The 23,562-nt window shown below is 47.6% G+C and overlaps 2 protein-coding genes across 8 annotated transcripts in view; both read right to left on the reverse strand.

The window, feature by feature from the left end:
• The window catches only part of GNAT1 (G protein subunit alpha transducin 1), a 116,793-nt gene that overhangs the window by 43,528 nt on the left and 49,703 nt on the right, over window positions 1-23,562 (reverse strand). The window lies entirely within an intron of this gene.
• SEMA3F (semaphorin 3F) overlaps window positions 1-23,562 on the reverse strand; it is a 158,449-nt gene that overhangs the window by 4,795 nt on the left and 130,092 nt on the right. For all 7 annotated transcript variants that reach the window (XM_072989850.2, XM_072989851.2, XM_020789295.3 and 4 more), the window contains 10 exons: window positions 18,879-19,018; window positions 18,279-18,393; window positions 16,158-16,227; window positions 15,133-15,277; window positions 11,674-11,896; window positions 5,659-5,747; window positions 5,156-5,197; window positions 4,650-4,807; window positions 3,282-3,349; window positions 251-384 (listed from right to left, as the gene is read on the reverse strand). In XM_072989850.2, coding sequence (XP_072845951.1) covers window positions 251-384; window positions 3,282-3,349; window positions 4,650-4,807; window positions 5,156-5,197; window positions 5,659-5,747; window positions 11,674-11,896; window positions 15,133-15,277; window positions 16,158-16,227; window positions 18,279-18,393; window positions 18,879-19,018 — 1,184 coding nt within the window. The remainder of the gene's footprint in view (window positions 1-250; window positions 385-3,281; window positions 3,350-4,649; window positions 4,808-5,155; window positions 5,198-5,658; window positions 5,748-11,673; window positions 11,897-15,132; window positions 15,278-16,157; window positions 16,228-18,278; window positions 18,394-18,878; window positions 19,019-23,562) is intronic.

Raw genomic sequence — 23,562 nt, forward strand, 5'->3', positions numbered from 1 at the left:
TATGCTTGAAAGCAGGCTGAGAAACCTGTGCTTTTTAACAATAATGACAAGAAGAAAAAGAAGAATCCTCAACAAAGTTCTGCTGTTCATTGTCATTTGCAATAAAAGCAGGAGAGGGACTGCCCCTCCCCCTTTGAAGTCACTAACTGTGGTGGCAAATTTCCCCTGGCCTCCTTCCCCTTCTCCCCATGCCCCCCCCCCACCACATCCCGGCCTGGAACTCCCTCGCCTGCCTATGCTCTGTTCGCACCTCTTTCCTCCGGTCACTGTTGTCCTTCTGTAGCAGCCATTTGATGGTAGCCTGAGGGGAGCGAGGCTGGCATTCCAGAAAGGCTGTGCTCCCTTCCACACCATACTGGACAGCCTCGACTGTATTCCTGCTGGCTGGAGGTGGGAAGAGAACATATGGATTATAATCTGTCAAGGGATGAGGTACAGTTAACACATTCACTAGGAAAATGCGTTCCAAGTGATTCCTACTCTATTCTCAGAAGGCGGCTAGTACTGCCACAACTGAGTTTATTTCTACAGCCATCACCCACAGCAGACTAATGAGCTGCTGGTCATTCAGCCTGTGCATCTTTTAGCATTTGCTCCGACCATCCATTTTTTGGTTGAATTGGGATAACAAATGTACCAAAGGCCACCAGAACACAAATCAGATAATGTGCAGTGTATGCCTGTAAATGTCTACTTAAAGCAGGCACCTTGCATTGCATGGGGCTTACTCCCAGAGTGGTGTATTTAAGACAAAATCCGCAGCCATTCAAAATGTAGCTGACGAAATCTTCCAGAGTTTTTGCAGAAACCAGACTTAGGTTAGCAGAAGCCGGGGGGGGGGGGGAATGAAAGAAAAAGGCACAAAAGCGCTTTTCTTGAGCCAAGTTCCTTTTGTTGGGGTGCCTTCACTCAACTGTTCAGTATAGAGGTCATTTCCTGTTCTATCTATGATTGCCTACACACAGCGCCAAGAAAGTCAACCTTCCCCACCACGCAAAAGAAATTCTTCAAATAAATGACCTGTGCCTATTTTATTTATTTTATTTTATTTATTTATTTTATTTATATCCCACCTATCTGGCGGCTTACAAAACATATAAAACAGTATATATAAAACAATTCTACGTTAAGAGAGGGTTTCAACAATGAAGGCAAAAGGTGAGGAAAGGAAAAAAGGTCAGGAGTTGATTAAGGGGAAGGCCTGCCGGAACATCAATGTTTTTAGTTGTTTTTTAAAAATACCCAGCGAGGGAGCCGCACGAACATCAGGAGGTAGATTATTCCAGAGGCGAGGAGCCACCGCCGAGAAGGACTGATTTCTTGTCTTTTCCTTCCGGGCCTCCCTCGGCATTAGGCTCCTTAGCCTCACCTCCTGACTCGCGCGAGTGACACGGGTAGTTCTCGGTGGGAGAAGGCGTTCCGCCAAGTATCAAGGCCCTAAGCCATTTAGGGCTTTATACGTAAGCATCAAAACTTTGAAGTCGATGCGGAAACGGATGGGCAGCCAGTGCAATGCGGCCAGAGTGGGTGTGATGTGATGATATTTTTTCACACCACTGAGAAGTCTGGCCGCAGCATTCTGCACCACCTGAAGTTTCCGCAGCAACCTCAAAGGCAGCCCCACGTAGAGCACATTCCAGTGGTCTAATCTGGAGATTACGAGCGCATGCACCAAGGTAGTGAGCGCCCCCACATTGAGATAGGGCCGCAGCTGGGCTATCCGCCTAAGATGGTAAAAGGCGGTTCGGACCACCAACGCCACCTGGGTTTCCACAGTGAGCGCCGGGTCCAGATGGATCCCCAAGCTGCGGACCCCATCCTTGGCAGGGAGGGTCACCCCCCCAAAAGAGAGGGAGTTTCCCAAACCCCCAGCAGTGGGGGCGCCCACCCTCAGTACCTCCGTCTTGTCCAGGTTCAGCCTCAGCCCGTTCTCCTGCATCCATTTCAGTACGGTCCCCAGGCAACGCTGAAGGGACAGAACGGCATCTCCTGTGGTAGGTGGAAAGGAGATGTAGAGCTGGGTATCATCAGCGTACTGATGACACCGGGCTCCACATCCCCTGATGACCCCGCTCAGCGGCCTCATATAGATGTTAAACAGCATTGGGGAGATAATCGACCCCTGTGGAACCCCACAATTGAGACTCCATGGGGCCGAGACGCTCTCCCCAAGCTGTACTCTCTGGGGACGGTCCTCCAAGAAGGAACGAAGCCAGGCCAGTGCCAGGCCGCCGATTCCAGCTCAGAGAGCCTCCCCAGGAGGATACCGTGGTCAATGATATCAAAGGCCGCTGAGATGTCGAGGAGGACCAGCAGGGACACATTTCCCCTGTCGGCCTCCCTCAATAGGTCATCGCACAGGGCGACCAATGCCGTTTCTGTACCGTGGCGCGGCCTGAAGCCCGACTGAAATGGATCCAGGGCATCTGTTTCGTCCAGGTGCGCCTGAAGCTGGTCGGCCACCACCCTCTCGACCACCTTGCTTAGGAAAGAAACGTTGGCGACGGGCCTATAATTGCCAATTTTGTCCGCCGCCAAACTTGGTTTCTTCCTTATGGGCCTAATGAGTGTCTCCTTGAGGGAAGATGGAAATCTGCCCTCAAGGAAAGACCCATTAATTATTGCAGTGGCCGTTGTTATAGGCCTGGCTGCTTTGATTAGCCAGGCCAGGCAAGGATCAAGGGAGGAGGTGGTGGCACATGTATTTTGAATACATGTACTGTATTCCTGTGCTTAATGTTGTGTCAGATAGACTGGTTTGTATTTTGTGCAAATATTTCTATGGTGCAAGAAAAAAGGGAATGGACAGCAGCCGTGTGCCTAGCTAATCATAAAGTGGGGATCAATTACCAGGCAGGAAAGAAGAACTGCTGAATCTCAATACAGTCTGAAACGTCCCTCCCTCCTCCCTGGCCACCCCAACAGTTCATTCGTAATGTCATTTGAAATGATGTTTATTAAGTTGGGTGTTGGATTCCACAATTCTACTCCAACAAAAATAAAGCAGAGATTCCTGGAAACTGTAGTTTCACCACACATGAACTTTATATGTAGAAGAGAGTTAATGCTGGCTATGACAATTCACCCGGAATTCACCCAGTTCTCTGCTATACTCCCAGATACAGGACCAGCTGATTTATATGTCATCGGGGCAGCTGTATTCTACCATATGGACTGGGAAGAGTAGAGGTACCTGTTTGTAGAGACACTGGGCGCTCTGACTGGGGAAAATATTATTCCTGCCCACTGGGTCGTGGGTTGCATAGATGGGTGGCACTTACCATTGGAATTGTAACCCCTGCACTGACGGATAGGGTTGCCATGCCGGACATCCTGACGTCTACTCCGCCTGCAGTAGAGAAAGAAGCAGCCAGGTAAACAGAAGGAATCATCATCTTTCCAAACAGCAGTAGCAAGTGGAGGGACCCATCCTTTGGATACCCATTTTGTGACATTGACTTTCAGGCCTGGCCCTAGGCTACAAGTGAGCCCCCAATGGCCTAAACATAGCCCCAGCACTTCAGAAAGAATTTTGAGAAAAAATTGGGCTCAAAAAATTCCCTCTTAAGCTATGACCTCCTCCCCTTCAGCTCAAATATTTCTTATCCTACCTGTGAATAAGAGCTTGGAAAAACTGCCTGGCCCCAGTCCATGTTCAAAGTGTACCTTTATTGTTTCTGGCCATAGGCCTTTATAAAGGCAGACTTACATAAAAACGATTAAAACAACAGGATGCCCCAGGGGTCAATAAACCCGTCCTGGGAATGGTGGCATAGCGTATAATATCAAAGTCACTATATTCAACATTTATGCAATATTATGAACCTTAACAAATGGAAGCCCCAGCTTCCTAGCTGCCAGAACAAATTGGGCAACAGAGTACTTAATGTACAGCTGTGTATCAGCAAGCAGTCTTACTGTTATTTCCACTGAAGTACAGTTGGAATACAGCTGAATAATGGGGGACAAAAATCTTTCTCTGGGGTTTTCATAGAGAGGACAGAGTAATAAGTCGTGAGTTAGGTCCTCAATCTGATTGCAGCCATAGACACATTTCCGCTGGGATTCCCTTCAAGATATGCTGTCGTCATCTGCCCAAATCTAAGTTCTGTGAATGCCCTGCGGATCCGAGGAAAAGTCAGTGACTCAAAGTAATTTGCTTTTGCATGATTCAACTGAAGTTGGGGGGGGGTACCAGGTGGAAAAATGGGATTTGACAGTAACAGCCCTGTCCTGGCTGGCATCAAAGTTGAGAATCTAGTTTCTAAGGTCCTTGGGGCCTAGACTGAAGAATTTTTCCAGTGGGAGGCTGTAGGTTTTTAGTTTTTGGTAGCACTGTTGTGCCCATCCATCAAACTGTAATTGTTCTAGCCAGCAGCACTTTGTCAAGGAGAGGTCCTCTAGGTTGTTCAATCTGTGCCAGTATCTAAAATATGCCTGGCCCTAGTCATGCTGCCCAGGGGCTGCTTAAGGGCTGTTGATAAAAGGAGCAGCCTGAAGTCAAACCTAAGGCACTTCCAGATATCTTGGGAAAAGACACCCACCCAGCCAGCTTTTTGGCAAAAGTTTTTGAGTCCATTGTAATCCTGTCATGTCCTATTTCAGAGCTTTCCCAACTATGGTTGGCCACCTTCCTAGTTATATAGTACCTCTTGGAAGAAGCAGAGTAGCGGGAACAAGACTTGCCATCCCAGGCACAATAGGGGTCCCTGGCTAGGCAGCAATCCGCACAGGCTTCTCCGTAGACATCACAGCGGTGAAGGGCCAGGTGTGTTAGCCCAATGGCAGAGGACACATAGAGTTGTTGCTGTTGGGGGAAAATAAATGCTCAGATGTTGGTGGGAGTGCAGGTCCCTCCGCCCCACCAATATGCTAAAGAGGGACACGGAAGCACAATAGGTTGTCGTGGATGTCCAGGAAAGCACACCTTGACACGTTCACTCTTATTTCTGTACCAAGTCACTCAAAGATCTATGGAATGAGCTCACTGCAATAGAAGATTCTCAAGAGACACTCAGAAATGCTAAAATGGGGTGTCTCCATAGCCCTTGGCCTTTTCTCAAGGTTGTTGCTATTGGTAACAAGTCAGCGAACTGACCCTTTCCTCCATGGAGACTTTACTAGGTCTATCCCAAAGAGAGAGGCATGTGCTCACCCTTTTGGAGGAGATGGTCATGGTCTTGATGGGGGCTGGAACCTGTAAGGAAGCCACATGACAGTAGTTAGTTCAGAAAGAGAATGGCTGCCGTCCTTGGGATTTTGGCATAACTCAGAGAGTAAACACAGAGGAAAAGTGTAAACATGCTGGTGGAAAATATGAACTGTGAACCAAGCCTGGGTCCTCAATATTGCTCCAGCTATCTATTATAAACATATCAAATAGCAATTTCGAATATTTTGCAGTCTTTAGAACATGCTTGCAATGTAAACAAGCAAGCAAGCAAGCATGCATTGTTCACTGTGCAGCAGATAAAAGGGCTGAGGCAAAACCAAGGTCTGCCTAAGATGATCTCTTGGCTTCATGACTGGTGTGGAATTTAAGTGAGGAACTCTGTTGTTCAGATTTTCCATCACAACGCTACCACAGCTTTCAGTCCCACCGGCTTTATGGAAGAGAAGGGAGTGATCTTGAGATAATTAAGGGTTAAAGAGACATACCTTGAACACTTCCACTTCTTCCAGCATCAATTCTTCTGTTTCCATATCATCTTTGGGCAGGACTATGACCTTCTGGACAGTGCCACGATCTGCAACAACACAAAGGAAGCACACAAAGAGAAGTGAGCATCGACTACAGCCTTCTCTCACCCCCCCTTTTCTGCTTGTCATCACAAAGTTTAAATGCTACTGTCATCATAGCTCTTACAGAGCATCTGGAGGAGCGCACGGGCCAAATCTAACGTAATACTCTGTAAGACAAATGACAAGAAAAAGGTCCTTGACCAAGAATTCTGTAATGAGGTGGCTACCACTGGGAAAGCCCCATTCCTTCTCAGATCCTGTAACTGTCTGTATGCACTCAACATTCATATTTTGTGACTCCCACATTCAAAGAGCGGTCAACAGTCCTTTAAAAAGGAAATGTGTGTGTGTCTAGAGAGAGGGAGACTTTTTTTTTCTATGAAGGCTGAATTGTCTCTAGACAAGCACATCAGAGCTTATGTGCTGGCACTGGATTGGGTCACCCCTTCCTGTTGGCTTGTGGCCCCCAGTGTGTTTGCCTCCCTCCTCCCATCATTCACACAGGGATACAGTGGGCTTTGCCAATCTGGAAGCAAGAGGCAGGTGAAGCTGGAACCTGAGTCCGCTCCAAGGAATCTCCCTCGTGATGCCAATTCAAGAGAAGGGGCATGAGAAAGTCCAAGAGGAGCCCCCTTGTGAATTGGAGTGGAAAGGGGCTAAACGTTCCCTGTGGCTGGCGTGTGGGAGGGAAACGCAAAAAGCACTTCAGAGCAACAATTGGGAACAAACGAACAGAAACAAAGAGGAAAACTTAGGGTAAAGAAAGGGTGTCAATGATGGAACAATACTTTCTGTCTGTGGATAAGGAGTCCAGGGTGGCTTGTAAGGAGTATATGATGCTATCTTGACAGAACTGACAGCAACAGGGGGAAAAGCAGTGACACAAGAAGTCTATAAGGGTTATGTTTTATCCACATGCTTACCAGTCTCAGAATGACTATTACATTTAGTCATTAGAAAGGATCAGACCAAAAGATTTTTTTTAACCAAGTGAAAAACACTCTTTTAAAAAAAACCCCAAAGAACAAATAAACAACCCACATTTTAATATTATGTGATATTTTTTGTGCAGTGAATAATTTTAGGTTGTAAAGAATCAGTCCCAGTGGCAGGGGTTATGAATGAAAAGGGAATGCAAGTGATACTAAGAGGATGTCTCAGTGGGTCTGTTGTGCTCAGGGGCTGCTGATGGAGGTAAGAGAGCATCACTCCCAGATTCTGGAGTGAGACCCACACCGCAGAGACTACAGGCTACCTATGCGTATGCTCATGACCTTTTTTTGGGGCCCCTTGTGGGAGTTCCAGGTGCAGGCTCTTTCAGCACACTTTCCCCTGAAACTAGCATGACCGTTGACAGTCTTGCCTTGAATTTCTGCTGATAAAAGGGAACAAAGGCTCCATTTAACCAGCTGACTGCATGAAGAGGCTTTTGTACCACCACTGCAATTACTTCAGCTGCTCTCAAATGGGAGAAGAAAAGGTGTATGGGTAGAGTGAGGAGGGATATTTGACTTCTGACACTTACTCTAGAAAACTTACATTAATTTCTACCTATCATCTGAATTTGGGAGTTGGTGAAGAGCCGTTTCATGCCTTCCTTCAGGGCATACAACAATGTCACCCTTCCCATTTTAGGTTGGGAAGCACATGCGTACGCACCTCCACACCTAGGAATGCATTAATGAGAGGGGCAATTCATAGCAAAGTTCAATAGTCTGGACGTTGATACAGTGAAGAGTCAGCTGCAGGGAAAAAAAGCCTGTGGTACTTGTGTCACTGCTGACACATGGTTTTCGTAACAGTCAACTATAGAATTTTCACATTTGTTTCCATTTTTGCCACAGCAACAAAATGATTTCCCAATTACAGTGGTGCCTCGACTTACGAACTTAATCCATTCCAGAATGGTGTTTGTAGGTTGAAATGCTCGTAAGTCGAAGAACCATTTCCCACTGAAATGCACGGGAATGGGATTAATCCGTTCTAGCATTTCAAAAAAATACAAAAAAATATAATAAAATAAAGCATACAGAAAGCCCCATCGGAAGGCACTGGGGCTTAAAAAAAACACAAAAATAAACAGAGCAAGCCCTGAAGGCTGCAAAAACAAACAAACAAAACCCCAAAAGTAAACATCAAGCAATCTCCACGCTGGGACTGCAAAATAATAAATAAACAAAAAATAAAAAAATCACCAAACACAAACAACACAGCACAGAAACATAACCCCCCCTCAGCTGAAACCCACCCTGCAAAACCCACCCAGAAGTTTCTAAAAAGCAACTCACTCCCCAGCGGATGGCATAGGGCAACCGAGGTGGCGGTGGCGGGGCCGGCCATGGCGGAGGGAGCCCTTACTCAGGAGGAGACCCGTGCCAGGGATGGGCAGGATGCCCACTGGCTTCCCGCGCCCAGTGGTGAACCGGAGCCGCCTTGCTTCTCCTTCCTCCTCCTGCTCCGCCACCACACGCCCCGTCTATGGAGGAGCCCTTCTGACCTGCGCACCCCAGCCCAGCCCAGGGCCTTTGGTAGCCCTTACTCATGAGTAGACCCGCACCAGGGATAGGCAGGGACCGCACCGCCTTCCTGCACCTGGCGGCAATCCGGAGCTGCTACTGCCTCTCCTTCCTCCTCCTGCCCCGCAGGAGTAAAAAGTTCCCTCACCGTTGGGGCGAAAGAGCTACAAAGAAGCAGCCTCTTTGCCACCAACGGTTTGAATTTCCTGCCTTTTTCTGTTCTTACGTCAAAGCTCCGCTTGCAAGTCGAAGCTAAATTTTGCGAGCGGAACTGTTTGTAAGTCAACATGTTCGTAGGTTGGGGCATTCGTAAGTCTAGGCACCACTGTATTGCCATTGTTACTTATTACCTTTGTTTTTCACAATTACTGCACCAGTAACATTTATAATTAAGACCATTCAATCTTAAACTACCAGTAACATAATTATCCATCTGCTTATTTGTGTTCACTCCCAAGAATATTTCTGCTAACTGTAATAAATCTACAACTTACCATAAATGAAATAAAAAATGTAATACTGGAGCATGTGTAAAAACATAGATGTATTTTTTGTGGAAAAAGGCTTTTAAAATTTGCATCCTGGTTATACCCAGTTTGACTGAAAATGTGAAATGTTCAGAACCTCTGCTCTAAAAAGGAATGTTTATTTTGTGTGTGTTTTCTGGTCAATGACCATAATAAGACATTTATTATTATTATTTGTGTGGGGTGTGTGTGTGTGTGTGTGTGTGTGTGTGTGTGTGTGTGTGTGTGTGTGTGTGTGTGTGTGTGTGTGTGTGTGTGTGTGTGTGTGTGTGTGTGTACACCCTGTTTCCCCAAAAATAAGACAGAGTCTTATATTAATTTTTGCTCCAAAAAACTCATTAGGGCTTATTTTCAGAAGATGCTCTGTTGTTTTTTTTCATGCACAATTTACGTTCATTCAAATGCAGTCACGGAATTAGTGCATGTGCTCACAAATATGACAGGTAGGGTGGTAACCTATGTATCCTTCTTCCAACTCTTTTCTAACGGTCAGCCCTGCTCAAAAACTTCACACGCCTGGCTTCTTTCCCTGAGTGAACTTGGCAGCTTTGTTCATTACCAGTTCATACGGCTGGAGAAGAAACTGAAAACAGGCATGTATTGCCAAGAAAGCCACCAAGCCATTTCCCCTGCCCTGTTTGCTCTCTGAACAATGCCCTAATTCCTTCCTTCCATGAGGTGGGCCAAATGCCTGGGATTAGTCAGCTTTTTCTGCTTCTCTCTACAACAGGAAGCAACCAAGAGCTAGAGATTCGTTACCCCTCTGGTCAGAAAGAAAGAGGAGCCCCTCTGGGCTCTGTCAGCTGGCGGCGGGACTATGCACAGCTGTGGGGTAGCCCCGAGAACAGCTGTGCAGAGACAGAGCCTTTGCCAGCTAATGAGAACATTCTGGCTCGTTAGTATTCCTGGCCACCTGCTCCGAGGGCTGGCGGTGCCCCCTTGACCTGCTGGGAAACAAGGCATTCACCTACAGCTGGCTGGACCAAATGCCAGTGGTTGCTGCCACCACTAGTCCGCTAGACAAGTGCCCCTGCCACTGTTCCTTTTCTCCCGTCGTGCCTTCCTGCCTCTCATCAATATGCCTCTGCATTTACGCCACTTGTTCTGCTGTTCAACTTCAAGGGAAGCAGTTTGCAGATGAGAAGAAGAGGACTTGTGTTTCCAGCAGAAATGCCTTATTTCAAGCTGGGAGAACTCCAGTTGGTCACAAAGCTGGGAGCAAAAACCTGATTTCACTAGATAAAAAGTGTCTGTTCATTTGTTTTTAAATTGTATGCTAACTCAGAAAGAGTCCATTTGGTGCCTTCCATGCATTTTGGGCTATGACTTCCATAATGTCTGATCATTACCAAGCTGCCTGTGATTGATGGGTAGCTCAGTGGTTTAGGTCTCTGACTGCAGAGCCAGAGGCTGGGAATTCAATTCCTCACTGGGCCTTCCTGACAGGGGCTGGATTTGATGATCCGTAGGGTCCCTTCCCGCTATGCAGATTATTATTACAGTGGTGCCTCGCTCAATGGCGACAATCCGTTCCAGGAAAATCGCCATTAAGTGAAAACATCGTAAAGCGAAAATAAAAAGCCAATTGAAACGGATTGAAAACCTTTCAATGCGTTCCAATGGGCTTAAAACTCACCATCCAGCGAAGATCCTCCACATGGCGGCCATTTTGGCTGCCTATATAGTGAGGAATCTGTCCCTAAACACAGCGGGGAGCCATTTTATTTACCCGCCGATCAGCTGTTTAAAAAATGTTGTTTTGCGAAGAATCGGTTCCCGAAGCAGGGAACCGATCATCGCAAAGCGAAATTCCCCCATTTAGACTGTCGTTTTGCGATCGCAATTGCGATCGCAAAAACATCATCATAATGCGGATTCTTCGTAATGTGGGGCAATCATAAAGCGAGGCACCATTGTATCTAAAATGGGATTTATATCTTAATACATTTAGAGGACACCAGGCTGCCTTCCCTAGCACAGATAAAGGAAAGGCTAGAAGCTCTGGCTGGCCATGTTTGCAAACAGGCAGCTGGACAAGGAGGCCTCACACAAATGTAAAGGAATCCCCACATTCTTACCATCACAAGATGGTTGAAGTAATAGGAAAGTTCCCATTCACTGAAAACCGAGGGCAGAAACATATGTTACAGACTGCTCATGGTTAGAACTGAAAGCACCTCAGGGGTGGAGAGATATGAATCATGCAGATTTATGGTGTGTGAGAAATCAAGACTTCAAGGGACTTCTCTGCTTAAGTTCTGAAGGCCAATTACAAAACAAAGCAAGCTGATCTGCAGATTCTGTGAGGCAAGAAAAGCCCCTGGCTGTGCATGCACTCAGCAACTTCAGCTTTTCTAATGACACATTCTCTGTAGCATCTGTTTCTGTCCTAAGAGACCATCGTTGCCAGACTTCTAGAACTTGTATCTGGAAGGAAAGCACCAGTCCAAAGGAAAATAAGGATCGATACTACATGGCGATGCTCACTGAAAGGAATTCTTTAGTGTGACGTTAAGAACCAGTGGACCTCAGCCGGAGTTCCTGTGCCCCCTCTAGAAAGACGTAGGGCCGAAAGGAAATTCCAGCTGGGCTCCCGAACTGCTGAAACAGGAAGTGTGGAAGGAGGAGCGGAGGCTGAGGGGTCTGCTCTTGCTGCCACTCTCTTCCAGTGAGCACTCTTCCGAATCATACCAGAGGTATGGGCTAGGGTGGGGTGATGGTGATGGCAAGCAACAGGAAGAAAATGAAGTGAACTAGCCCTGGTCACCCCGTCCCAGATGGGTGAGCCAGCTTGATGTGCTCATGTCTGCCATGCTGGGGAGTGGTGGTGGGTGGTGAGTGGGAGGGAGAGTGCTTGCGTATTCTCTTCGGTGCACATCAGTGGGTACCTGTGCCCAGGAAAAGCACCTCATAGCGCCCGTCAGCTGCGTCCACCTGGTCCACGGCAATAGTTGTAAACTTGTAGTTGACGTTGGTCCTCACCACGAGCGGCTGGCGGTGGATGGGGTACACGCCGTTGTACATCATGGGGTGAGTGCGCATGAAGTTGATGACCTCGTCAGGGTAGTCCTTGGTTGATTTCATCGAGGGTGTGAATGTCCCTCCTGGGCACTAGAATCCCAAGGGAAAAAGGTGTGAAATATGGCACAACCAACCAGCTGGTGGATGCATAACTTGATCATCTAGGAATTGGCACTTTCCCCTTTGGCCCCCATCTACCCCTGGAATGTGCAGGAGCCTCTAACGGGCCCCTCTGAAGTGGAATTTGGAGTCTGGGCTGAAAAAGGTTCCCTGCCGTCCCTCAGAGCAAACATGTTTCAAGAATATGTCACTGGCTGCCTGTTGCCTCAATCCAGGTTTCATAGGTTCTCTTCCACTCCCTAGCAGCGTCCCTGATCTCCAGCGTTCTCTGCCATTGTCACAGTGGTATTCTCCCTTTACATCCCTCAGCAGAGGGCACACGGATCAGCTGCTGAGGGACATCAGGAAAGAAATGGGTTGCCATTCAGTGCGGGAGGAACGGGAGGCTTACAACATTCTCGGCTTATTTAGTGGGCTTAGAATCCATTCCTGGGTGAAATCAAAGCTGCTGACCATTCAGAGTGTATCTTTAAGAGATATCAAAGCTGCTAATGTCTTATGCAAGATGCCTCCAATTCTTTACAACCAGCAGAATGCAGTATTCCTTGGCTCTTTTTGGGAAAGAGGACCAGTTTTGAAAGTTTGTTATTTCTGCTGATAAGGATACTACTCCTAGGTTGGTGAATTCCAAAGAAACAAAACAAGACAACAACATGTGGCATTTTAAAGACTAACTATTATATTTTAATGTAAGTTTTTGTGGGCACATCCAATTCGTCAGACATATGGAAACAGAATGAAATGTTGGCGTTTTTAGATTCTCACAAATGTCTCAGGATGCCATCTGACATAACTGATATGCTATAAGAGCCAAAAAAAAATGTCATCCATTCTTTCCATTTTTGAAGCCTCTCCACAGTACATCCATATCTGGCTCTTTGGCGCCTGAACAAAAGGGCTGGGAGAGCCAGGTTCTCCAGGCCAATAAAATGAAGCAATGAGTTCTCCTTATTTTGAGGTATTTTGCCAACAAAGGAGAAATGCCAGCAAATGGGACCACCAACCTAGAGAGGAAATACTAATCAGCTTCCCACGCTGTGGCCAAATGTCAAGCTGCGAGTAGGGCCGAAAAGCTGTTGGCTGCATTGTAGCCAAGGGGATGGATAGTAAGGGAGGCTGGAAGGCAAAGCAAAGGGAGACAGACTGAGAAAGAATCAGAGCAGGAGGCGTGAACACAGGGAGGGACATGAGGAAGAAAGCAGGTGGGCTAGTGTAGGGCCATATGTTCCACAGGAAGAGCAGCCCAAAATTTCCCACCTATGAACACTGCTGTGCAGAAGACAAAGTGCTAAGTAAGATCATATTAATTAAGATCACAGGATTTCCTAGTCCAAGGGTGAGAAGCCAGTGGTTTTCTGGCTGTAGCTAGGACTCCAACTCCCATCAGCTCCACCCAGCCTGACCAATGGTCAGGGATGCTGGGCACTGTAGTGTGGCAACATCCAGACTGCTAACAGTCCCCCTCTTCTGGCTTAGCCCCAGGCATGGTAGAATACAAGGAAGCTGATGCCTGGAATCATATACTCCAGGCTACCTTTGGTAAAAAGGAAGTGAATTATAAACTTGGGAGGCAGAAAAGAGGCAGTCTGTTACCTATAACCACATGGCTAAGAGAAAGCGACAGAAGAAGAAATCTGTGAGATGAAATGAAGCCACGTTTGAGAATATCTGTTTATAGCCAAGGCAGTTGTGGAAGGGACAAGAACGAGAAAGGAGCACACCAGTGAACTCTAGCTGCTGTATTTACTAGAGCTAAGCAGTAATGCATGATAAGAAAAACGTCACCTGTGGCATTGATTTGTGGATAGAAATATTAACCTTTCTCTTTTTAAGAGGTAGCAAAACATCGACAATGGACTTTAGCAAACAATAACTATTCATTACTTGTAAAATATTGGCTTTATAAGGTCATTTTTCTGAAGAATTATTTTTATAATAATAATTAGTAACACAAGACTAAGGCAGCTGTGTAAAAGATGAGTCATGCTAATGAGCTGCACACAGGAAAGCAATGAGTTAATAAAATTTCTCTCAAATGTAGCTTTCGAAGCCCAGGTCTCTACCTGTCTTGACCGCACTCTCCACTTCTTACAACAAAGGTGCCTTTGCTAGTCTTGATACCTGAAATCCCTTCAACTAGAGATGCCAAGGACTGGCACTCCTTCAGGAAAAGCACAGCCATAGAGCAATGAGCCAAGCTCAGTGGTAGACCGCACACTTTCCACACAGAAGGCACTGGGTTCAGTTCTTAGCATCTTAGCCAATCCTTTGACTGGGAAAACTGTCCAGAAACCCAGGAAGCATCTGGCAACCAGTGTTGACAATAGAAGTCAGATGGGTCCATGACCTGACTCAGTATAGAGCAACTTACCATATTCCTGTGCTATGTAACTATGTCCACTCTCTCTCCAGATCTGTCCACTATATATACTTTTGGCCTGAATTACTTAAATTGCAACCATCACACAAATTCGTAGGAAACGGATCATATAGAGCTGCTTTATTTGGACCAAGGCCAATTACTGTAACAGCAGAGTCCCGACCCCATCTTTTTAAAAGAACAAAACTTGAGTGCAGACAAATTCCCCTGAGGAGGAACAGGGAGGTTTAAAACCAGCTGGGATTTGTTAAAGAATCCAGAATACAACTAGGTTCTGTAGCTGTTGCATTCTATGTGACTTTGATGCTGGCTCCATCAGGCAGCTGTTCTGCCAAGGGACCTTTCACTTTACGATCCTTTAGTCAGAGCATAGTTGGGGGGCTGGAGCCTCCAAATATCGTGTGGCTGCTTCTCCCATCATCTTGGACCACTGACCATGCTGGTTGAGGCCAATGGGGCCTGTAGTTGAAGAAACTAGAGGACGGCATGTTCCTGACCCCAAGCTAGTCATAGCAAACACCCTACTTTCTATCAGTGTGCTTTCACTTTGCTCTGCTGCTGGGCTATGGCTTGACGCAAATGCTTACACCACAAAGGAAGTCCACACTGCAGATGAGGACACCGTTCATACTCCATTGTACAGGCAGACTCCTTCACACATCTTTCCAGCATTTGTAGTGTGCATACACACCGTGAAGGACAGGCGTTCATATACAAGACCCACTGAGCTCAGAATAAATATATTTAGACCAGCACAGGGAGAGCATGCCGTCAGGCTGAGGCCTTGGGAGAAGATTAATTCCTCCACACTTTCACCCGTACTTACTGTGCCTGGCCGAGGATAAGGCATTTTGCCCGTGTAAGGCATCCACTGGTAATTGGGACCTTCCTTGTGTGCAAAAGGTCCATTGAAGACCATGCGGATGTCAGCCATGGAGTAGACACACACAGCGGAGCCCTTAAATACAGACCTGTATAAATACAGCACAGGAAACCCTGGGTTAGTCTCTACGGAGACTCTCACTGCAACCCCCTCCCCATATATAAAAGGTGGCCATAATGTTCTTGCCCGCATCTCATGTGCAGTCTCCTCCTTGATGTTCCTGCCCTCTTGCCCATCACAGTGTTAAAGGCAGGGCAGTCACCTCTGCTATTGGCAAGCCTTTGAACTGCCCTTAAGCCTTTGGTAACTTGTGTAACAACAGGGATCTTTGAGAAGCAGAGATCCCTTGCCTGCCACAAAGTGCCAGACGAGCAAGGCAGTGAGGGAAGGGGGTCACCTAAGACAGTGTAACTTTGGTGCTCTGGGACCACCTCCAAGCAGCTGCTTTAGAGGGAGGCCAGAATCCTTCTGATACAACATTCCAGGATTAGTCATTCCAAGCACTAGGGAAAATGGCACTTAGCTGCTGCTGTTGCTGGTTTAACAAAAGACCCGATGCCCTCTTGACCCTGCAGGGGTGTAAACAGATCCTGAGTGTATGAATTGTTGGGAGTGTGTGTGTGGGGCTCCACCTGCCTTCTTCCCCAGAGGATCGAGTCACCAACTACAACTGCAATGGCTACATTTATGAGAAAACCCTAAGCTTGGCAAGCAGATGCTACTCCTGGGATCAGTTCCAGCCTTGCCAGAAGATACCAGGATGACCCCTTTGGAGATCATGCTCTTTCCTTGGCTAGGAATGGACCATGTCGCCACAGATCACTAACAGACTGAACACTGTCTGCTCCTCATATAATTTCAGCTGTTGTGTTAAAACTGGGGCTCTGCCATCTCAAGCTGAGCTTCTGCATGGATGCCTACGAGCCCAGAAGAAAAGGCTTGATATCCTGTTCCCAGACCACACTCACCCAGAGGCAGCAAAAACAGCATAAATGATGGGGTTCTTTCCATCCTGGGTTTGCTGGATGAAGACATCCTCTTGAAGAGAAAGGAGAGAGTTAGAAGCGCTCGGCCTGTGTGGGAGGTGGGGGCACAGTGGAACCATAGGAACCAAGCAAAAAGCTATCTTGTGACGATCAAAGGGATCACTTCAGGGCGGTTGCATTGCCTAAAGCGACATGCCTTTTGCATCCTACCAGAGAGCTGTGCTCAGGTGAGTTTTCTCTCACTTGGAATCAGGGTGCCGTTTCTGAATGAGACGGGCGCAGGAGTGTCCTATGGGTGTGGCTTTTACTCAGTTCTTGCAGTTGGAAGCAGTGAGTACGATCATGAGTGGTGGGTATGAAGGAGTATTGGCTACAGTGAGGGTCTGCGCTGAAACCATCATGAAGAGAGATTGGGAGGTCAAGGCATCCTGCAGAACGTTTATGTGGACTCCTCTCAAGTGTAGGGGAGAGGAGAGTGCTGATTTCCCCTGAATGAGCAGCAGGCCACCAAGGGCAGTGAAGGCACTAGAAGTCACAATGGTAGGTCTGCCTCGTGAGGAGGGGACTCTTTCATCTTCTCCAGCCCCACATGAACAGGTTATTCAGATTCTCTCTGTGAATAAGGTTCTGCTCCTCACAGTCTAGGCAGCCTGAAATTCACCACCCTAGACTCTAACCTCTGGCTTGTTTTATTCTGGTTTCCCGCCCCCCCGCCCTCATCTATGACAGTATGGTGAAAGAGACTGTGATGGGACTCAACTACTCTTCCAAAAGGAGTGAACATTTAATTTGGGTTAAGCTTTGCAATTATCTAGCAAGACAGGAATTCCTTCTGCAATTGTTCAACAACAACAACAAAACACACACACACACACACAGTGGAATGTGACTTACTTTTAGAGCATTTTAACAAAAAGATGCTACTCAGCAAGACCACATTTTAAAAAAAAGATCTCCCAAATCATTGGTGTTCTTATTCTTTACTCTCTTTCATCCATCTTCCACCTCTGTCCTTCCATTCTTTTTTTAAAAAATGTTTTATTATATCACAGACAAACATACTGTACAAGACACACCAAGCATACACGCAGGGAGGTGTTTTCCATACAATCATATCTAATACATAGTCTTGACTACATAACCGTATTACCCTACTAAAATCTTTAAACCATATTATAATCTCCACTTTGTGTGGAAGTTTCAGATCAAAACGTCTAGTATTAAATTCAGCAAAAACCTTTCTAGTTCAAAGTGATTACCATAATACACTGTCTAATATATAATCTTAACTACATAACTATGTTATAAAACACAAATGTTTACTTTTCACTCAGCAGTTTCTGTTATTATATCCAACATGGACATTTCTTGTTTAAAAGTTATATATGCTTATCCACCACCTATACAAAGGAGAGTCCAAAGTGGCTAACAGTATTTTAACCTGAATTAATCTTAATATATAATCTTAACTACATAACTATACAGTATCAAAGTTCTATGAACTTGCACCACATCCCTGAGGCATGTGGCTTTGTGAATTCCAGGATCTGCCCTTGCTCTCTGATTCAGGCACACTGTAAATCACAGACTGTACTTTTATGTGGCAAGGGGAAATCTGCCAGAAATATTTGCAATGTGGCAGATACTTACAAGGCTGTACTGGATAATTCCTGAAGTTTTTTCAAGCCATAAAATCCTATGCATCCTTGGGGTGGGGAGTGAACCCCCCTCCTCCCCCTCAATCCACAGATACTGCAAATTTCCCATTGCAATGACCAAGAAATCAATAATGGCTATTTCCACTGCATACACTGTATCCCTTATTCTGTCAAATCTCAGCACGCTTCTGGTTGCAGACTTTAACCATGAATGGACCAAAAAGGAGACAGAATTTTCAGTACTTCATTTGAGCTGAGGTTCTGTTTGAGCCTTAGACATCAATTTGTGAGTTTCTTCTCCTTTCCTTCATTAGTGTACTGTTATGCTACTTTCTTAAAAAAAGATTTATTTCAGATGAAAATGTTAGGTAGAGGTATGGCCTTTCATATTTCCTGTTCCCATTCACCCTGCGCACACCACAACCCCTCCCCTTAGTGTACTTACGGAGTTCATCAAAGTGCGTTTCGATCCCATCCGGCCCTGGCACAGAACAAATGAGTCGCGCTTTCAGAAACGTGCTCCATTTATTCACCAAGCAGCAGTGGCCCCCATCATCATTCTAAAGCAAAGCAAAACAGCAGAAAATGAACTTGCAGCCAGTGTCACACAGACCACATTACTATCGCCTGCATCCTGATTATACAGAAATCAGTGGGACTTGCTTCTCATTAGAGAGGGATAGGACTGAGGTGTCGTATTCTGAAGAGTCTGGAGCTTCTTAGAAGCCCATTCTTGAAAAGGGGCCTCAGGAGAGCAGGACAAGAGTGCTAATTGCATGGAAGGGCCGGGTTGCTTCAGGCCCATGGCTGTGGGCCCCAAAGAGCAAGACACAGCATGGGCAGTGGTAGCTGCAGTAGCAGAGGGGGTTCATAGCTCAGAACCCCAAAAGCTCCAGCCTTTCACAGCAGCTGAGGAGGTAGCGGTGAAGATGAGCAGGCAGGTGACAGAGAAGAATCCCCTCTTGAGTCTCTTTGGGGGAGAGATCTGGACAGAAACAATGTAAGTGAAATAAACAGGTGAAGAAACCCCATCTTCAGCTCATACCAGGCAAATGCGGCCAATACGAGAGTAAACAACAGGGCTCTGTGGGGAATCGGTGGACTTCTCACGGAAGAAGAAGTAGAGCTTGTCATCATTCCTCTCGGCGCTGTCTGGAATGAGCTGCGCATGGACGAAGGCTGGGTCTGCAAAGAGGAGAGAAGGAAGAGCCCTGTAAAGAGGGGCAGGCTGAGCCGGAGAAGAGTCTCCTTCCAGCTCTTGGGACATGCAGGGCTGTCTAGAGGTGTCGGGCTGTCCATGTGACTTTACTGGCTTATGGAGGAGATCCTGCTCCATCCCCATCACGTCTCAGAATTCTCTCCCACCTGTACTGGTGAAGATCTCAATTTACTTTAATCCTTCACTGGAAAGAAAAAAAAACATACTGCTGGGTGAGGAAATCAGTTTAAGAGTTTATCATTGGGCATTTTCTCCTAACACATTACTATGAAATGTGGTGTTTATTTAACCGTAGCAATTTGACTCAAGTCTTCCACAGTGTTGCCTCAGACATGTTTCTCTTATTCAAGGATAAATCTTTGACTGTAAAATGAACCAAGGTGAGACCTTGATATACACACAGGCTTGGTTCCACCTCTCTGAGGCCACAGTCACCCTAGGGAAATGGTCCCTACTTTTAAAGATGCTTCCCATGTCTTTGTTGTAATGCATTGCAGTCACGTGGTATATATATCCGGATATGCATGCCAATGTTTTTTTTTTTTAAATTTATATGCCACCCACACTACCCAAAGGTCTCTGGGTGGCTTACAGCATTTAAAATACAATAAAGATATGTACAATTAAAATACAATTAATATATATATAAAATTGCCATCAGACCCACAGTTAATATTATTTCAGTTAAAAGCCTTCTGGAACAGGAAGGTTTTGCCTGGCGCCGAAATGTCATCAGTGTCGGTGCCAGACGAATCTCAGTCGGGAGGGCATTCCATAGTCTGGGGGCAGCTGCCGAAAAGGCCCTTTGTCTGCAAGCCATCCCTCTTACCTCCTTGAGGGATGGCTCTTTCAAAAGGGCCCCCTGGCTAGATCTTAACTGCCGGGTAGGCTCATATGGAAGGAGGCGGTCCTTCAGGTATCCAGGGCCCAAGTCGTTTAGGGCTTTATATGTCAAAACAAGCACTTTGAATTGGGCCCGGGCAGCAACTGGTAGCCAATGTAACATGTACAGAATCGGCTTGATATGTTCCCTGGCGGCCACACCACTCACCAGCCGCGCCGCTCGATTCTGAACCAGTTGCAGTCGCCGGACCGTCTTCAAACGCAGCCCCACGTAAAGCGCATTGCAGTAATCTATACGGGATGTTACCAGTGCATGTGTAACTGTCATGAGACTCCACTCGTCCAGGTAGGGGCGTAGCTGGTATAGTTTCCGCAGCTGGAGGAAGGCGCCCCTGGCCACCGAATCCACCTGGGCTTCCAGTGTTAGACTGGGGTCCAGGAGCACCCCCAAGCTGCGGATCCTGTCCCTTAGGGGGAGTGTAAGCCCATTCAGGGCAGGGAGATGGCCCTCCAGCCTGTCCGGCGAAGCACCCACTAACAGCACTTCCATCTTGTCTGGATTGAGTTTCAATTTATTAACCCTCATCCAGTCCATTATCAGGTCCAGACACGAGTTCAGCACAGAAACCGCCTCACCTGGATTGGTGGAAAACGAGAGGTAGAGCTGAGTGTCGTCAGCATATTGCTGACTCCTCAGCCCAAACCTCCTGATGACCTCTCCCAGCGGTTTCATGTAGATGTTAAACAGCATGGGGGACAGTATCGAGCCCTGAGGAACCCCATGACATGAATGCCATGGGGCAGAGCAACTGTCCCCCAGCACCACCCTCTGGACACGGTCAGCCAGGAAGGAGTGGAACCACCGTAAAACAGTGCCCCCAACTCCCAACCCAGCCAGCCTATCCAGAAGGACACCATGGTCGATGGTGTCGAAAGCCGCTGAGAGGTCCAGGAGTATCAACAGGGCCACACTCCCCCTGTCTCTCTCCCGGCAAAGGTCATCATACAGGGCGACCAAGGCAGTCTCTGTACCAAAACCCGGCCTGAAACCCAATTGAAATGGATCCAGAAAATCCGTTTCATCCAGCAGCGCCTGGAGTTGCCCAGCCACAACCCGCTCCAACACTTTGCCCAAATAAGGGAGGTTCGCTACTGGTCGGTAGTTAGCCACCAGCCTTGGGTCCAGGTTTGGCTTTTTAAGGAGTGGTCGAATTACTGCCTCTTTCAAGGTGGTAGGGACCACTCCCTCTCTCAAAGAGGCGTTCACGGCCTCCTGGACCCAGGTGCGAACCCCCCTGGCTGATCTTCTAATTAGCCAGGATGGGCAAGGGTCGAGCGGAGTTGTGGTAGAACGGACAGATCCAAGCACCCTGTCCACATCCTCAGGTCTCAACAATTGAAACTCATCCATTAATACCTGACCAAAGCACGGTGCGCTGGACACATCCTCTGATTCTGCAGTAACTGTGGAGTCCAACCCACTGCGAATCTGAGCGATTTTTTCCTCAAAATGGATGGCAAACTCATCACAGCGAGCTGATGAGCAGTCCAGGACCTCCACCGGATTTCCCGGTTGAAGAAGATCCTGGACCACCCGAAACAGCTCGGCTGGGCGACATTCTGAGGAAGCAATACGGCTGGAGAAATATTGCCGTTTCGCCAGCCATATTGCCACGAAATAGGCCCGATAATGGGCTCTAAGTCGTGTTCGGTCGGACTCCCAGCGGGATTTCCTCCACCTGCGCTCCAGCCGTCTCCCCTCTCGCTTCATCGCTCGCAGTTCAGAAGTATACCAAGGGGCTGTCTGGGCTCGGCGAGCAGGGAGAGGGCGCTTAGGCGCAATCATGTCAACAGCCCGGGTCATCTCCTTATTCCATAGGGTGACCTGAGCTTCGACAGGAGCGCTGACCATATCAGACGGATAATCCCCCTGAGCATTCAGGAATCCATCTGGATCCATTAGTCTCCGAGGGCGGATCATCTTAATAGATCCCCCACCCTTGCAGAGGGAAGAAGAAGCTAATAGACTAAACTTGACCAGGAAGTGGTCTGACCATGACAATGGGGTCACAACCAACCCCCCCCCACATCCAAACCACCATCTTCCAGTCCTGTTGAGAAAACCAGGTCCAAGGTATGGCCCTTCTCATGTGTCGGGCTGATGACACATTGAGACAGCCCCATGGTTGTCATGGTGGCCATGAAGTCCTGAGCCGCCCCAGTCAAGGGAGCCTCGGCGTGAATGTTGAGGTCCCCCAGCACCAACTGCCTGGGAGTCCTCAACACCAGGTCCGAGACTACCTCTGTCAGCTCAGGCAGGGAGACTGTTGGTATGCAGCAGGGTGGGTGGTACACCAACAGAATCCCTAACCTGTCTCGTGAGCCCAACACACAATACAGGCCCTCGAGACCTCCTCTCAAAGGGATAGGAAGCCTGGTCAAGGAGATAGAACTCCTACAGACTATAGCAACTCCCCCTCCCCGACCCTCCGAGCGACCTTGGTGCTGGACCGAGTACCCAGGCGGACACAGCTGGGAGAGGGGAACACCACCCTCCTCTCCCACCCAGGTCTCAGTAATGCACGCCAGGTCAGCCCCCTCATCCAGAATTACATCATGGATGAGGGCAGTTTTATTTTGTACTGACCTGGCGTTCATCAACAGCACCGTGTGGCTTGAGGGTTTGCTGATATGGTCACCTGATACCATCTGGTTGGGAGTAGGACTAGAAGAGGGGATAGATGTAAGATATCTAACCTCTCTTCTCCTACGCGGGCATGTTCTACCCCCACCGCCATTCCTTCCCCTACCCAGCACCACCTCAATGACTGCCCCCTCCAACGCCCTCCCCCCTTCCTGTTCCGTTAGATCCACTGTGGGTCTCTTCTTAATTGATGGCAATTAAAAACAATTTTAAAAACATTTAAAACATATATAAAATAAAACATTTCTAAAGCCCCTTCTCTCCCCCCCCACCAAGTCATGTGGCTCATGAGGCAGCCTGGAGCAGCAGGACCTGGTCCTGCAGACACAGAGGGGGCCGAGCAGCTCTTCTGGAAAAGAGGGCTGGCATCCAGCAGGGGCCCAACCACAGTCCACTGCCTCTCACCCAGTGGCTGTGGCCGGCCGATGGTCCCTGGCTTCCTCCTCACGCAGGCACGCTGGTCTGGTCAGGTCCCAAAAGCAGCTCTGGCTAAGAGCTCTCTCTCTCCCTAGGCCAGGTGGCTGGTGTTCAAAGGGAATGAGGCAGCCTGGAGCAGCAGGACCTGGTCCTGCAGACACAAAGGGGGCCGAGCAGCTCTTCTGGAAAAGAGGGCTGGCATCCAGCACAGGCCCAACCACAGTCCACTGCCTCTCACCCAGTGGCTGTGGCCGGCCGATGGTCTCTGGCTTCCTCCTCACGCAGGCAACCCTGGTCTGGTTTTAATGTTACCGATCCATTTTCTTCTATTTGAATTGTTATGAACACCTACACTGTGGCACCGATTTATTTTCTATCTTGTTTTATGCAGCACTGCGACATATATATGTGTGTGTGTGTGTGTGTGTGTGTGTGTGTGTGTGTGTGTGTTTGTGTATATGTTTGTTTGTTTGTTTAAATAATGCATCAATATGTCACCTGGCACCCCTACCCAGGGCTGTGTCACTTGCCAGACAGCAGGTGGAG

This window comes from Pogona vitticeps, chromosome 2, assembly GCF_051106095.1.
Source record: "Pogona vitticeps strain Pit_001003342236 chromosome 2, PviZW2.1, whole genome shotgun sequence".
NCBI classification, from domain to species: domain Eukaryota; kingdom Metazoa; phylum Chordata; class Lepidosauria; order Squamata; family Agamidae; genus Pogona; species Pogona vitticeps.